Genomic DNA, 18,180 nt, shown 5'->3' with positions numbered 1-18,180 from the left:
CTCTTATATATTAGATATTTTTTTCAAGCCACTTTCAGTGCAGTGGCGATGGTTTCCATTATGGAAAAAATCGCATGTGTTTCTCGAATCTCGCTCAAGCTTAATAATATAAACTTCAATAGCTGACATAGAGTTATGTTTTTAGTTGGTTATTATTAACCTGGTAATTAAAAAAATATATCTATGTTAAACTGGAAGATGTGATAATTAACGTGCCTAGGGTTTGGGTTACATCAGAATAAGTTTGAAATGGCGGAACTTGTTCGGTCCATCCAATAAGTATTTCCTTAAAAATTATCAAGAAAAGAATAGAGTTTGAGATTGGAATGCAATTGTTCCGCAGTTATTTGAAATATTCCTTAGCATAATTCAGTGGAGTTCAGACAAAAGAATCACAGTTGAAGCGGTAAGCCAATAGAAGGTGGATTGAAGGTGCTTAGGCTATTGGAATTTGGAGTCATCATAAGTTAGAGAACCATTCCGTATAGGACATATGACAAAAAGACCATGGCACTGGGGATACCCATAAATAATTTTACTATAAAGTCCATGTATATCCCTTTGGTCGTTTCATTAAGAAGAAAATGTTTTATCTTGCAACCGATACGGCTCTGTTTGTCTAAGAAGAAACGATGCGTTTGTGCCAGACTAAGGGATGCGATAAATGAGGTGTCTATACTTTGTTTACATTAGAACAGAAATGAACTGGAATATCGTTGGTCTGCGGTTCAATAAGACGCCACTTCTATCCCTAAAATAAAACTGTTTTAAGACAAAATACTTAGTTAACTCTATATATTTTATAAGTTATATACATTTGAAAATTTTGATCAGTGTTATTGTTTTTGATGTGTTAAGGAGTACTAAGTTTAGTAACTTTATACTTCTTTTATTTTAAGTATTGGAATAATTAGAATAATGCTCTTACAGTCATAGTTTATTAGTCTACGGTAATTTTAGATAGCGTTTATAAAAATCTATAATATCTTGGCCATTTCGCCAGAATTCTATTGCTATAATTCTTATTGAAATCATTTAATTATCTTTTCATTGGGCCCGTTACACTCGCTCCAATATCTGAGAGACTAAGTTATGAAAAACCATAGAAAACGTGGATTGCAATGATTGGTATTGCATATATACGAGTATAACTTTGGTGGCCTCTGAGGTCAACTAACATTATTTAATATCCTACACAAAGTAAATGTTACATAACCATATTATAATACAAACCACTCAATGGGGATCTCTCGAAAAAGTTTATGACCGTGTTATGAATTCCATGCAGTCTAAAAGATGAAATAATTATTCAACTATCTTGATTAAGTAGCTTTATGCTAATTTATTGATATAGGATACTTAGCCAAAATAGATTTCTTTAAATAAATTTGGAACATTTAAAAATCGATTATTTAATTTATGCCATTTGAATAAGCATGTTATTAAAGGTCAATTTGGCACTATTCAAGTATCAAATAGCGTTGAGTTTATTTTTGTTTGAAACTATTAACTTAGTGTAGTCAGGTTCACCTTCAATGTAACTTACTCCAGTGTAATTTTACCACCATCATTTTTCTGTCAATAACTTTCTACAAAAAAGATAACTATATTTGAATGATAACTAGTAACATGAAGACCCATTTTTTAAGAAGAGCTGTAAACTTTCTGAGAGGAAAATACTGTTTCATTATTTCTATTTTTGTACATATGGATACATAACACATCTTACATTGAGGATAACGAATTATTATTGATTATAATTTCACCACAAAAATGTAGAAAAATGTTAAGCCCTCTTCCCCAAGTTAGGTACACAGAAATGGCGTCTAAAATACAAATGATATTCCTCGGTACCACCTCGTACAGATCACGTCTTATAGTAATAATAGTTCTTTTCAGATATATGTGTTTATTGTATTATTCATTGTCTTACTTAATATATATTATTGTCCTTGTTTATATTCTTATTACTTAAAGAACTATTTAACATATGTGTTAAAAAGGCAAAACATTAAAAATATAAGTAATTAGTCTATTCGTGTATATTTCACTGAACTCCTTCTAAATACTTGTTTTTATCTTTTAAACATTTTTATATCATAAGAACATATCCAAGAAAATCACTAATTGAATCTTATTATGATCATGCGTTTCTATTTCTTTTACTATCGAATTATATTTTTCCATTTAAACAAAAACTCATTGTTCCCTCAGGACAACGTCTGTTGAGTCCGCTAGATAACATATATATAAAAAAATACAAAATTGCCTGCTAAATTTTTTTAATAAATGTACCTATAACTTATTAATAAACATTAAAAGTTTTTTTACATGGTGGGTTGAACCTGTCGAAAAAACCATTAATATATTCATATGAAACACGGGCTAATCACTGTTATATCGATTTTTGTTTGAAGGTTCGACAGATGTTCGACGAGCGACGACAGAAAGCTGGCGTGGACAAGAGCTACCCGTTGGAACCGTTAAAACCGAAAGCGACGGCTGGGCGTGGAACGAGCTTGGATCGAAACGTCAACGTCTCCAGCCGAACAGTCGTCAAAAGCACCGTCAAAAAGACTGTTAGTCAAGTCAGAAATGGAAAATCGATCGTCAATCAGAAAGAGACCGTCGAAAAGGTTTACAACAACAACTACAGCAATGGAGTTTTCGAAGAGAACACGACCATAGAGAAGAGTTTTGATGATCTCGATGGTGAAAACAATTTAATCGATATGATCAACCGACAGAACCTGAACGGTAATTTGGATAATGAAGAATTACCTAAAATAGGTGAGTATTATATTAAGTTGTAGAACAAATAATTTCGTTTATTTTCCTAATAAAAGAGTTAACAATCTTATTCAATGAAGTCATGCTACAGAGAGCTTAAAGGCAACAATCCAAAAAAAATTCTAGATGTAAGAATAGTGTCATTTCTTGATTCAGTGAAAGGATATTCCGCTTTGGGTATTAATATTTCAGATCATTTTCGTCATTCGTATTTTGCTTTTTCATCAGAAAAGTGTGTTTGCTGTTTCCTTCAGAAAATGTATGGTGCCAAATGGTTTTCGTTTCTTCAGAAGTTTAAGAAATAGTCAAAAGTCATTTATATTTATAGCCAAAAAGCTTCACAAACAGTTGTAAATTCCGCCTTAGCTCCAAACAAGATATTGCTATGGGGTTGGGAAGGAATTGTGAATCACGAGCTGGCCAAACTATTAAATTGTCTCGTTATATCATCTACTAGTACGATCGAAAAAGGTAATTAAACCAACGATCAGAATTGATTAATAGGAAAAAAATTGTCTTCAATCATCATCATCAACTTTGGGAGTAATTAGTTCACCTTTCAGTGAATTTGTTCCTCAACTGTGCATTCACTGCAGTCGCATTTTAAACGAATAACTTCATTTCTGATGCGAACTTGGAGAGAAGCATATAGCATTTGCCTTGAAATTAGATATGTCAGACTGTAAAAGTGTTCAAGTACCGGAGTCACACAAAATCTGAGAAATAGTTTTTGATGTACCTACCGTATAGCTCTCACCCTAAATCATAGTTTTGCCAGAAAAGTGGCAAAAGGTCATCGATCAAAATGTCATATACATTATTGGTTAGTGTTCTAAATATTAATTCGAAATGTAAATGTAAATTCGCTTCGAGCACAACCGTAATAACTTTTTCTGAAACCCATTATTCCTAGTTTACCAATTACATAATAGTAAAAATAGATTTCTTCAACAAAAACAATGCTTTACGCGATAACAATTCTGTTGGAAATGCAGATCATATGATCATAGGATGTGTTTGTTTAGAGGCCCTTTCATTACGATTAGACATAAGACAGTAGACCTGATCAACATTGGCAAATTATGCAAATCTAATTTAATGATAATGATTCTATTCGAAAACTATTTTATGGTCCACATAACCATAAAATGCTTGCATGTTACTTTTACTCTAAGTGATAATAGGCATCTGCATAGACGTTTCCTACTGTGTATAACACGAGGTATTGATGGATATTGAGGGGTACTACAATGCACAAGAATTTTACCGTATCCATCAACTTTATCGAACATTTTGCAAAAATATTTTGCTTTGCAGGCTCATAAAATCTAACTCACACAAAATTTTAAATCGTACAATCACCGTACAAGGCGTGGACTATGCGATATTGCTGTTAATCTCGATTTTCATACGAAAAATGCACTTGGCGATGAAGCGAATTTTTTTTTAATGGTTACGCTAACACATGGCGTTGCTGATTTTAGAGGCAAGATAACTCTCAAATCTCAGATACCGTTATACCCAGAAAAAATGACTGTTTATTTTTTTTAATCTCTTTTTTACCAACGAGGGTTTATCTGGATTGGACCCACATTTTAACGTAGGCTCCGAGCTACGGTCCTCGGCATTGAGCCTACCGACTGACAAGTCACCAACTTATAAATCATCCCAGAAGACATCCGGTCTTACCCAGCCTGGTTACTGACTTGACTGGGATCATTTTCCTTGTCGGATTTTGTGCTCTTGCCTAAGGACAATCACAAATGTTTAACAATCACAAACATAAATTTACAACCATGCCCCAGCAGGATTCGAATCCGCAACTATCGCAATAGTAGGAGAACCGTCCTGTCCCCTTAACCACTGAGCCAATCAAGCCGGGGACAGTTGAAACACTTGGATGTAAAAGATTTCTGGTTTGGAAAAAAAACGGTGCAAAATTATATGACAGTCCATACCAATATCGATTAATTAAAAGAAAAGTTTAACGAACTCATAACTCAAGTGAAGTTCATGACTCAGTTTAAAGTTTGATGGGAGAGTCTACTTGGATAAGCCAGCAAGGACTGACGACTTGAAAGACAACATTCGCTGCGTTATTACCGATATATAGCTCCAAATGTTCGAAAATTGGACCTCCGGATGAACTACATGCTAACCATACACAACAGCCACATATGAGAAATCACATTCAATTAGAAACTGATTAGCTTTCTAATGAAAAAAAATTATTTGTATTTTATTCAACTTTAATATTCTATAGCTCTGAAAAAGAAACCGCTTTTTTTTCAGAACGTTCTTTGAGAGTTGGATTTTCATCCAATTAGTATTGCAACTCATTATCCTCTAAGCCGTTCTTTATCACTGACTTCAAAATCACCACTTTCAAATCCAAACCAACTATTGCAATATGATAGAGTAAGATGACCATAAGTTTCTGCTTGACAATTTTTTTTCTGTTTCTGCTTGGGTTTCGACAGTAGATTTCATACAGTAACGTTATTGATTGACCATGTAGCATCACTATCATCATTTTAAAACGTCTGAAAGAATCTTATATTTTCAATATGCTTGTCCCACCAACGGATGTGTAAATTGTTTCAATAAAAACTTAGGCACCCTTCTAAGTTAGTCAGAAACAAGCTCTCTAACAGCTCTTATTGAAAATTCATGCAAGCATGTGTTATTAAGGATATATATATATATATATATATATATATATATATATATATATATACATGTATTTTTCGAATATGTTTTTATTGCTGTTAAAACAAAACTTTGATCATACTATTTCCTAGGTTTCGACGAAGAAATAAAAGAAGAGCCAACGTTTGTGACTGGTAAATTATCGAACGTCGGCGGGAAACTGCCCAGTCAAGCAAACGAAACAAAACCCGTCGCAAATGGAAAACCTCAGCCACAGTCTCAACGAAACGCCACTAGCAAACAAGAAACCAAAGTAAGTAAATATTTGTTCAATTCCCATAAGGTTTTTAACAGTAAATGCCAACAAACATCATGAGTCACGTTTATATACTGAATATAGTAAAACAACATCATCACTATCTTGATATCTGTGTCATCTTATATCTCGTGAAAATAATTCTTAATATCTTGTATTTAGATAGCTAATTAAATACAGCCAAAGCGAAAGGCTGAGGTCTTCGGCATTAATTTAATTAAACGAAAATAACCCACTCCAGTATCCCTATATGACGGTCTTTAACGATTCATTTTTTTGTAATTTTGGTTCTTATTTTAAGTGTCGACCGCTGTACATTGAAATGAATCATTTGTGGCTGACATAATTTTCCCAGAACAATAACTTAATATAGGCATCGTTGTTTCCGAATGGTCATAATTGATTTGATAAACTCATATCTGTAGCAAGTACAATTCAGATTTATGGAAAGGAAATCGATAAATATTATCGTAGCTACGAAAATAGAAATATAGATAATTATAAATGGTTTTGCATCAATCGTTTCTGTACTGGAAATGAATTAATTGCCACATAAGGTTTGTAAATTAATTTTTTATTTTTTTTTGTATTTCTTTATATATTCAAGGATTTACGGAAATAAAATTGTATATGGATTATTTCTTGTTGTAAGAATATATATTTCTTTTCATTTCTCTTCGGGAAACTTTCCATGTTAGCTTTTCTCTCTTTTCCAGGTATATCGGTAATTCTTTTCCTTTTCTTCGCCAAAGAAAACACGGCGTTAACACGGCAATTATCAAATAGTAAAGCCTGAATTAGCTTTGATATGAATATGGAGATTGATAAAGGAAAAATAATATTATTGACTTTTAAAATTGCTGCATCATTTTGTCGAAATTTTACATAAATATGACCGAATTTCGATGGCGCACTTTTAAATATTCAAGTCCAATACACGGAATATTCGTGTGGTTATTAACATAGATCTTTCATTTGAAATAACTCTATAAAAATAAATCAAGTGCTATTGATATAAGAAAACTATTTAGATGGCCGAAATAAGAGAACTGTTTGGACAACCTCATTTTCTAAGATGTACGGTTCATTTTTATATGCACTCTTGAGTGATATGCTGTGGGTGCATTTGTTTTTCTGAGGCTCCAAATTCGCCAAATTCGATATCTACCAATGTCAGAATCAATTCCATCCATCGGTCAGGATTGTTTTTCTCGGAAAATCGGCATCTATTTGCTGATGTTCAATAACCCATTCAATGAACCTGGTCGAACCTTGCCATGTATAATTGTATAGTTGCCATGTATAGTTTCCGTTTTTGCATGAATTGAACTCCGTAAACACTGAAACACTAGAACGTAGATGTTTAGGGAATATTCGCTGTAAAGACATTCTTGAATTTTCAATTTGCAGTTCTTGTTCCCTATGCCAAATTAATGTTTCTGAGGTTTTACTAGTACTCTCACATTCTGTTGCGATATTTATAATTGAAAGGCTTATAATGGGATCAATTCATTTCGCAGGCTGGATCACAGCTTAATGTTTATAGGTCATTCCTAAACCAATTTAATCTTATAAGCATACAACTTCATATTCAGGTGGAACATGTCTGAACCTATACACATCTAGAGCCCCGATTGTTGAACTGTGGAGATTCTTGAATCATTCGAATGGTTTCTTTCGTGGGTATAAGGCTCTTACGATCTTCGGCCTGTCCTTTCTTTTTGATTATGTTCTTTACAGTCTCTCAATTTACTGATTAATTAAATTGAGATAACGGCTAATTAGGATTAACTGTTTTATGATATTTTAATCTATATACTATTTTCTCAGTATGTCAGTTTCAGTTTTAATGTACTTACTAATATTCTGAATGGTTTCTTTCGTGGGTATGGGACTTTTTCGATCTTCGGCCTATCTCTTTTCATTGCTTGATTGAAATGGGATAACGACTAATTAGGATGAACTGTTGTATCCTAGGCTTATTAAAATGTATGGATATTACTCTAATTCGATATGAAGGATATCAAAAACGGCATTTTTCAACAAACCGTCATATTTTCCCAACAAAACACTTTGAATTTTGCTGATCGTGTAATAAATTTGTAATATATTTCTAAAAAAAATAATAATATATTGATATTTTTTACCGCTTTTTAACTGACTTCAAAAAAAGAAGAGTTCGATGTTCAGCGGTGTATATATATATATATATATATATATATATATATATATATATATATATATATATATATATATGTATATATATATGTATATATGTATTATATATTTTATTAAGTTAAATTTTGATACAATAATCAATCGCATAGGATCGAATGTTCTCGTATAAGTAATTTTTTTCTGGCCTATATTGTTAAAACTGTATTAAATGCGATATAACATAAGACGATATATTGATTATTGCTATAACCCTACTGATTTTAAATTCCCCAAATCCGATATTTTCGTGTAAGTATTAAGAAAAAAAGTTAATATTTGTTATATTCTAATATATCGAACTTACGGCCTGGTTTGTTTATAAACCCATACGTACATATAAAATGTATCGATCTACATAAAAGTGAGTCAACCTTGGCCTTGTCTCATTCAGCCATATTACGGATAATTAAATACTTGTTTCCTGGAACTTTACCAGCATTCGCGTGATAGGCAAGGAAAGAAATCCATGTTTAGTCTTGATAAGGTCGGCTAAAGTATTGCAGGGTCGTTTGCCTCTAATGGTAAAGCGTACACTATACAATACCGAGAACTTCTTGGCGTATAGTTTTTGTTTGATGACGAAACAGAAGGTTTTTTGATTAATTTTCTGCAAAATACCTGTAACGATGTTTTATCAGATGCACGAGTCATTTTGATAAATATCTACATCAAAATCGTAAATTCGATTATCAATAAACCTATTATGATAACATCAGTTTCTCTTAATAGATGGCTTTAAGTCGCACATCTTGCGTAAAAATGTCGAGGTAGATCAACAAATCCAAATAAAAACGGGAATAAAAATAAATGATCTAACACAAACGAAGTAACACACAAAACTAAATGAAAATTTACCTGAGTAACCATTTTTCACTGGCAATGGTGAAAGGTACATTTAATTTTTTGGTACTGACACTTATAGATAGCAGCTAATACTCATAGCTCATATTACTGATAAATAATAATACCAAAAAATAATTGGACCGACAAGTAATGGTACTGATAGATAACAGTATTCATAATATCAATAATAAACAATGACAATGATATATAGGCAATGGCAATGGCAGTAAACAATAGCAATGTAAGCAGTACTCAACAATAATGATAGAGGATAATATCGATAACTAATAGCAATCATGGTGCTAGGCGAAGTACGAAGTGGACAAGTGCACACGGTACGAAGAGTAGGCTGACACACTCGCTTCTTTTTTTTTTCTTTTTTTTTTGGCCTGGAACCGGGTAGGGGAATCCTCTTACGGATACCTGGTCTTGGAGTTGGAGTTGGACTGGTTATGTGGAGGCTGCCTCTGGGCTACCCACTAAACCCCACCCTATCAGCTGATCCAATGACCCTAACTGATACTTCTTACTGTTAGTAAGGAGGGTGCCCGTAACCGGTAACACAGTTAAGAGGCACAAGGGCCAAGCAAGGACGTGGCGTCGTTATCACACCAAGCAGCTTGCGGTACATGAGTTAATCGCTCGCCGGAGAAGGTCGAGACAATTAGGAGTTAGAGCACGACGGGGTAGTGTCGGCTGTGATAGAATAAGGCTACGAAGAGCCGAATGAGTTATTGACCTAAAATATCGGCCAGCTCGGTAATACATCTATTGTTCGAGAGACGAAGAGTGGAGAAATATCTCGAGTAAACCTCGGATATAAAATCGTGAACTTGGGGGACGTCTGTTTCTCTATGAATTTGATTGTTCCTGACGAACCATGGGGCATTGATAATTCCCCTGAGAATTTTGTTTTGAAATACTTGGAGACGTTCCACCTGGCTAGGGGAGACGTATTTTAGATAGACACTGGAGCCGTATAGAACGACTGATCGAACCAGCATCTTGTATAGGAGAGATTTTATAGATAGAGGAAGCCTGCTGGCTCTGTTGATAAGCGGGAACAGCAAATTAACAATACCTTGACCTTTATGGAGGGACTTTTGAATGTGGGAGTTCCACCTAAATTTGCGATCGAAGACAAGACCGAGATAGGTGGCTTCTTCTCACCATGGGATTTCGGCGTTCTCGATTTTAAGACGCGAAATGCTCGGTGTAAAACGCTTCTTGTGGAAGAAGATAGCCTGGGTTTTCTGTGGGTTGACCTGCAACCTCCAGAAATATAACCACTGGACCGTCTTCACTCGCTTCTTCCCTAACATCAATAGCAGTGAGCATACAATGAGATTAAGAAAAGAGAGACTCGCGAGAATAATAGAGATAGTAGGTGTCACTAGGGTAAAGCTAAACTAACAAATAAAGCTTACTTCTCCTAACTCGAACTATGATAAATGTGCAATACTCTTTCACTACAATCAGCAGGAACCACTTACGGTGGAGTTTATGTATACTTCAAATTATCAAAAAAAAAACTTCAAAAAATCATAATTACACATAGGTTAGTAATATCTACATTGGCAAAGATACGACAACATAAAATAGTTTTTATTTATACTTTATAGTTGCGACCTTTAATATAATGTTTAATACTAAATACAGGTGAACTCTAACGTTCATAATACATGCCAAGATATCACATCTGGCAATAAAGGCCCACTAAAAGCCCATTCATGATAAATGTTCCAGAACATAAAATAACAAATTAAAATATGAATTTACCGAATAGTCTTCGTTGGATTTCCAATACCATGAATATTCGATACAAACCTTTGGCTAACTGTTTGGTGGGATTATAAATGTATTGTTCATCATGAGTTGCTCCCACATAGTTAAACAATTATTTCGACTTTGTACTTTCAACAATGTGAACGAGGCAACTAAAAAAATGGTCAGAATTTTCATGTGGAACTCGTCTTCTATCACAAAAACGCCAGACCATGCCCATCATATCATCAAGGAGTATATATTGCTGATTGGTATTTGAAATGATTAAAATTATTAAATTCGCATTGAAGAAGATAAAAAATAAACTCATTTTTCCCCAACCCAACAATATAAGTATGAATATAAAAGCATTGCCTTTGTATGTTTTTTTCAAATTTTAATGGATTGGCATAGACATGGCCATATGTTTTTGACAGCTATATTAAAGCCTATGCCATCTCTCAAGTTTATGCAGATCTCCGCATGGTCAATAGTTGATGAATCTCTCGAATCCGAATATTTTAACGATGTTATATTCAGAAAGGCTCATGTACTTTCTAATAAAACGGAATTCGTTCAATTCGTTCATTTCTAATAAAACGGAATTCGGAAAACGTTAATTCGTTAATACTTTCCGTAACAATTATTTTAATCCATTTCTTTTTAAGATACATTGTCATTCTATTAGCTTTAATTAAGGAATATTAATCTTAGATATCTTAGATAGTGGATTTTTTCATTTTCACGTCTTCTTTAAGATACCTAGTAAGGGAATCATAACAGTAATATAGTATAAGATATTATTTTACACTTATTCAAATTTTAGAGTTCATGAGCATTCTGGAACATCAGATCTTAAAAAAATTGAACATTGAACCTATCCAAATAATAGACAATATTAGTGTTCAACATTTGGAGAGGGTAAAACTATTTCAATTGCTGATTAAAATAATAGAGTTATAGGGTAACAGATAATCTGTGGATAATATTCACATGAAGTTGTTAAATAAATTCGGTGAATTGAAACATAAATCTCTGGAAACGGATGAAAACCGAGTCCACTGGCAGGATAACACACTTGATTAAAGATCGAACTAAGGAACAGCCACTAAAATCAGTTTATTCTTCAGGTTTAGCTCGCTCTGATATCTCAAACTAACATTTCAAAAATGTATTTTTTAGTCTTAATAAAGTTTGAAATCAAATATAAACAGAACTATGTAGGTGCCTACACTTCATCCTATCCTCTACATTCAACGTTTACCACTATAATGGTTTGCGGAAAAATTATTTCGGTTTTTTATTATATTTTTCAGTTTAGACTCATAAATTTAAAAACTATACAATGTTATTGGCGCCATTTCGACCAACGACTTTTCTCTTAAAATCATAATTATGTCTCTGTAGAATTTTGGAGAGTTTTTATGTTCGTAAAATATGACAACATTGCGAAGAACAATAGAAATATGGAAATTAGAACAGATTATAGTAAAAATAACTGTAAATTCTCCATCCTTTTTTGTCGAGGATTGAGAAAATGTTTCAGGATCTTATGTTAGGAAAGTCACAAAATTGATGAAAAAACCAATACTTAATATGTATAATAAATATTACAGTAAAAGGCGAGGATACAACAAACGGTTGGACTATAAAGCCCAGTACTGTGGCTGTAAATATAATGCACCAAATGCAAATATCTAAAAAGACATTTGGAGAGACAAAAAACTGTATATTAAATATATTATGTAATTATAATAATTTTAAAATTAAACTTAATAAAACGACAACTTATGATAATATACATAGTTAGTTCTTCATAATCACCACCTGGCAAACTGTCAATTTCAACGTCATTCATTTGACCGTAGACTTCAAAATTTTAACAGTTTCGACTTTTAGTAAACATTTCTCAAAACCTCAAAAAACTCTTTCTAGGTCGTCACAAAGAAGCCCCCCACCAAAACTCACACACCCTCCAGATCGGTTTCGTCAAATTCGAATCAGTCCTCGCCAAGATCTGCAAGTAAAATGAGCGCACGCCCGGTAAGTTCTCCACCTTTTTCTCCCGTAAATTCCCTGTTACATTTTTTGATTTTAGGGAGCGACGCCATCTCCTCGGGCACCAACCAACAATCGTCCTTCGGCTAGACAAGTCCCCAAATCCCCAGTGATCCGGGATGATCTGTCAGAATGTCGTTACTGCGGCAGAAGATTCGCCACGGATCGTCTGGGAGTACACGAGGATATATGCGGCAAATCCGGCAAGAAGAAGAGGAAAGTGTATGACGCCACTAAACACAGGGTTCAAGGAACTGAATTGGAATCATACGTTATCAGAGGAGGGAAAAAAGTACCGAGCAATAAGGTATTTAAACTTTATAGAACACTTCATAATGAGTTTAGTAAACGCGTAATGTAAACCAAGAACTAACTGTAGTTTCGAGTATCTTCACTTCGAATTTTCATAACTGGAATTTCATTCTATGAAATTGTCGTATATAACAGGTGAAGTGAAAAGTCCTCGGCAATGTTAAAACACATTTTTTTAGCAAAATTATTTTTTTTATTTATCAAAATTCCTTTTAAGGGTGATACACTGATTATAGCGACTCTCCAACTTCTCGATACCATTTTTGTGGTACGATTAGTCCTTTGCTTCCAAATAGGCCACAGTTTCTGCGATCACTTCTTCATTCGACGAAAATATCTTTCCAGTGAGCATTCTTTTGAGATCTGAGAACAGGAAATAGTCACTGGGGGCCAGATCTGGTGAAAACGGTGGATGAGGAAGCAATTTGAAGCACACTTTATGAATTTTTGCCATCGTTTTCACTAACTTGTGACGCGGTGAATTGTGTTGGTGAAGCAGCACCTTCTCTTTCTTCAAATGCGGCAAATTTTTGGCGATTTCGTCCTTCAAACGGTCCAATAACGCTATGTAATAGTTGCTGTTAATGGTATTTCCTTCAATCATGTTGGAGATGGAAATCACCTACTCCTCCAATGTAAATGATGATTTATCGGACCATACCACATTCTTTCGATCGTCGGTTTTCCACTTTTTAATATGGTTGCACCACTTCTTTCACAGCTTAACGTTGGCTTCCGTTCCAAAGGGTATCACAATCTCAGGCTTTCAATGAATATTAGGTTTATGAAGCTCCCACCGTATTGTTTTTATAGAAACAGTATTACTCGACTCAGTATTGAGCTGTCAGTATTCTGCTGTCACCTTCACTTTTAATGTTCCTCGGTTTTTATAGATTAAATTTGAAACGTCTGAAAGAGTCTAAAAATTCACTGAAATATAACCTACAAGACTTGGTAAATAAACTGAATAATACATATGTGTCGCATTATTTACACGAAACTGTGTTGACAATATACAACAAGATGTCCTATACTGCATGGTGTTAATCTTATCTTGTCTATTCCCTGTACTTATTTTCCAATTACCTATCTACCCTAACCCGATGAACTGATGAATATTTAGCTCCAAAATCATGTCGTTCATTGGGAATTATTTTATAATTTTTCGCCATCTTGAATAATATATATTTCATTTACTAGACTGATACGTCTATACTCCAGACTATTTATACCTTGGTAATAATTAAGTTAATTAGTTAAGTAATTAGTTAATTTTTTAAATGTATGCGCAACACAGACACCCTCAAAATATAGGTAGTATTGTTATCCGAAACCTCCGTATCACCAACATAGATGGAATACCTGATGCCATGAATAATATGCATTATATTACTTTCCACGTTTATTTTCAAAGACTTTCTTTATTATGGCGTCAATCACGACATGAAACAACAGCGGAAGAATTAACCGAAAATAAACTCACGCTAATGTTTGAATATATTTTCTCTTAACCTTATGTGACTAACCTTTACATGAACGCATTGGAAATCGAGATGACTCATATGACGGGATATTTACATTGCAAAAATAATCCTAAAGCAATGTTTGTATCATCAATAATCGCGCTTCACTGTAATTAGTTCGATAAAAGTATATCAATAACAAACATGAAAAAAATATGTAAAATAAATCAATACATGGGAAATTCCTTCCAAAAATAGAGACTACATAATTAATAAATCGGTTTTACAATGGATGTTTTCTATAGTTCAGTTTTGCTGTGTATAAAGAAAAAAATCCTGGCTATTCTTTTATTAATTTTTCTGGCTAAACCTAAATTTTTAGGGGAGTAACTAAAAGTACGAACAAATTATTTTTAGTGCTTCAAATAGTTACAATTCAGTAATATTGCACTTAGGAAATAAACTTAAATTGTTTTTATCTAAACCTCACAGAGAGCTTACAATGTCTGGTTTATTCGAGCCAGCCAATCAATTACTTTCCTAGTTTTCGTACAGAAATTTGCACAAGATGATTATTTATATATAAAAATGACCTAATGACTCTTGTAAGTTAATTTGAAATACTTGGAATTGTCTAAGAATTATACCTAGTAACAAATAACTAACAGGTCAATTGAAAAGTCCCCGGCTTACCGTAGTAAAACACATTTTTTTGGCAAAATTATTTTTTTTAATCTACATAATTCCCTTCAAGAGTGATACACTGATTACAGCGTCCCTACAACTTTTCGATACCATTTTTGTAGTACGATTTCTCTTTTGCCCGCGTATATCGACGTAAAAACTGGGGTTTATTACGCCTAATCATCTTCAAACACTGCTCCGAATCATCAAGTCGTCGTTGTTTTTGGTAAAAAGTTAACTCGCGCGGCACCCACTTTGCCCAGAGCTTTCTCATACCCAAATATTCGAGAATGATATGATGTACGGTTTCAGTTAATCTCTTTAGAGTCTGCTTTTTCATTCAATTTGAATTTACGGTCATTCAAAATCATTTTGTGGAATTTTTAAATGTTTTCGTCGGTAACAACCTCTTTTGGGCATCCACTACGTTCACCGTCTTCGGTGCTCATTTCACCACGTCTAAACTTAGCATACTAATCCTTGATGGTTGATTTTCCTGGGGCAGTGTCCGGAAACTCGGCATCAAGTTTTTGCTCCAACTGTATTTTTTCCCTTCAAAAAGCAATATTTTATCAATACGCAAAATGCCTTTTTATCAATTTTTTTACAATAACAACAGTTGCTTCAATCAAAATGCTATAATTCACAAACTAATGATCCTACGGCTGTAATTTATACACGCATCTTTTGGTGGTTAGGGTTAACTAAAAAACATAAGGATTTAATTCTTGTAGCGCCATCTGTGTGTCAATCCGGGGACTTTTCAATTGACGTGTTATAAACAATCTTCTGCTAAAATACAATGTTGTTTAGAAGATGGAAGTCAATCCGTAGACTGTTTCCGAGTGTTATTATTACTGTGTGATTATTACTTTTTATGTTTATTCTCTAATATAATACACAATAATAATGTTTTAGGTTACTGCCAAGGCGTCAGCAGCGAAAAAAGACTGGAGAAGGACCCACGAAGAATTTATTGCGGCAATTCGGGCTGCTAAACAAGCTCAAGCTCATATAGCGAAAGGAGGGAAACTGTCCGATTTACCCCCGCCCCCACCATCGACCAATCCTGATTATGTTCAGTGTCCCCACTGTGGTAGGAGGTAAGCTAATGCAGAAATGGTGTTTTTTAAAGAGCCGTTTCGTCGTGAAATAAAATATCCTCGCAAAAAAATCATATAATAATAAAATTAGTTGACGAGGGTTGTAAACGGGTCCATATCTAAAAATTTACTGTTAGTTCTTAAAAATTAAACATTGCTTTTAATTTTCTATGAAGTTGCTATAAGAGCTGGTCGATATTGGCAGTTTGTATCAGTCATGTTGCTTTGGCAGGTATCCTTTTACCTTACTTTTTATTATTCAGCCACTTACGTCGGAATGTTACAATTTACAGAGTATTACGGTATATGAAAATGATAGAACTTCATTATAAAAATATATATTGGGGCTTCAAATTTGATCGAAAAGCGCATTTTTGGAAGAATAGCTACATTTACTTAGTACTGGCGGCAAATAATTATAATTTTGGATCGACCGTGGATCAGCAGTTTTGGATAACCTATTTATTTTAGCGTTGAATGAATGATATAAAGGTGAATGATATGGTATTGCAGCCGTATGGATGTATCAATACATTCCACATAACTTGATCCCGCTACACATAATTGGGAACTTTTCAGCCATAAAAAATATAATTAATACTTCATGCACAACTATTTCATTCCTTTCCAAAGTCGACGTATACTTATTGAAAAAACCTTATAACCTTAACCTCAGCCGCTGTTGTATTGATAGGAACTTTGTTTTTGTGTTGTATTACCATTAACTTTGGAGTAATTTATTAAAATGTTTTTATGCAGTTTAGGTACTTATCATATGCTTATTAATAATTAAAATATTTGTGCATATATGAAAATGAAATTCACCAAGCGACGGTGTTATTTCCAAAAATATAAAATATATATATAATAGTAATAAAAAGACTGTATAAAATATAAATAATAAAACTGTATTAAAACAAAACCGATTGAATTCAATTTTGTGAATGAGTTTAATTAATATTATAAATCAAAAGATATACCAAGGTTCAGAAAATGTAATTGAAAAAGTTAGTATCTCCCGGACCTTGACTTCCATCCATCCATCCATCCCATAGATCACACAGCATTAATGTTCTTTTGTCCATGTAAGTACATGATAAGTATCATCCTCTAATGTCTGCATGTACATTTTTACACACACAGAGGGAAACTTGTGTGCACCTGTTTCCTTTGAGCTTTGGAATATGTAGCGTATGTGACCACTTCCTGTGCGGTTTGCAGAAAACTTTGATGGTATTTTATTTCAGTACCCCGCATTGCGGTCTGACGCTCCTCAAAGAATTCCGAAGTTGTTTCCCTTTTGTAGTACAAAATTTATAAAATAGGAAATGTTATAAAATACTATTAATTTACTTGAAATGTTATTTTATTTAACGAAAGAAGAAGCGACTTGTTGAATGGCGATACAAAATGACATTGAGGGTTCTTATAGATTAGAAAACAGACCCAACCCATATAACTGGTTTACCATTCAGTCGGTATTGAAACAGATGGCCCTTGCACACGTCTTCAATAAAAAGGGCTTCTGGCTCATTCACTTTAGCTGATATTCTAGCTAGCCTTTTTTGTTTTTATTTTACTCAAATTAAGCACATAGGAACGGAACTTGGAATTGTCCTCAGTCTCTATGATCTGGAATTGCTATATGTGACTCAGGTCTGGAATTCACTGAACTACAAACGTTATTATTACTAATATAAAATGTGTTCTTTCTGACTTGATTCTAATTTCAAATAAATTAAATCTAGTTGCAGAGTGATGGTATTGTTGAACGTTATTTTTTCTCATTATTTATTTAAATCCATAGACGTAATCTGACAGGCAGTTTAATATAACAGATCAATTGAAGTCACCGGCCTGACACATAGATGGCGCTACTAGAATTAAATCCATCTGTTTTTTCGTTAGCCCTAAGCCTCAAAAGATACGTGTAAATATTTGACAGCATTACAGATCATTAGTTTTTGAATTATAGCATTTT

General features: G+C 33.6%; 1 protein-coding gene across 2 annotated transcripts in view; it reads left to right on the top strand.

Annotated features, from left to right (window-relative positions):
• Positions 1-18,180, top strand: part of LOC143200579 (uncharacterized) — a 68,804-nt gene that overhangs the window by 48,719 nt on the left and 1,905 nt on the right. For both annotated transcript variants that reach the window (XM_076411039.1, XM_076411040.1), the window contains 5 exons: positions 2,418-2,790; positions 5,592-5,752; positions 12,515-12,622; positions 12,678-12,944; positions 16,015-16,199. In XM_076411039.1, the coding sequence (XP_076267154.1) occupies positions 2,418-2,790; positions 5,592-5,752; positions 12,515-12,622; positions 12,678-12,944; positions 16,015-16,199 (1,094 nt within the window). The remainder of the gene's footprint in view (positions 1-2,417; positions 2,791-5,591; positions 5,753-12,514; positions 12,623-12,677; positions 12,945-16,014; positions 16,200-18,180) is intronic.

Source organism: Rhynchophorus ferrugineus, unplaced genomic scaffold (genome assembly GCF_030347505.1).
Source record: "Rhynchophorus ferrugineus isolate W39M unplaced genomic scaffold, kcgeb_rfMv2 rfM8, whole genome shotgun sequence".
Lineage (NCBI taxonomy): Eukaryota > Metazoa > Arthropoda > Insecta > Coleoptera > Curculionidae > Rhynchophorus > Rhynchophorus ferrugineus.
The sequence above is the reverse complement of the archived record's forward strand: the minus strand, read 5'-3'. Positions and strand labels throughout refer to the sequence as shown.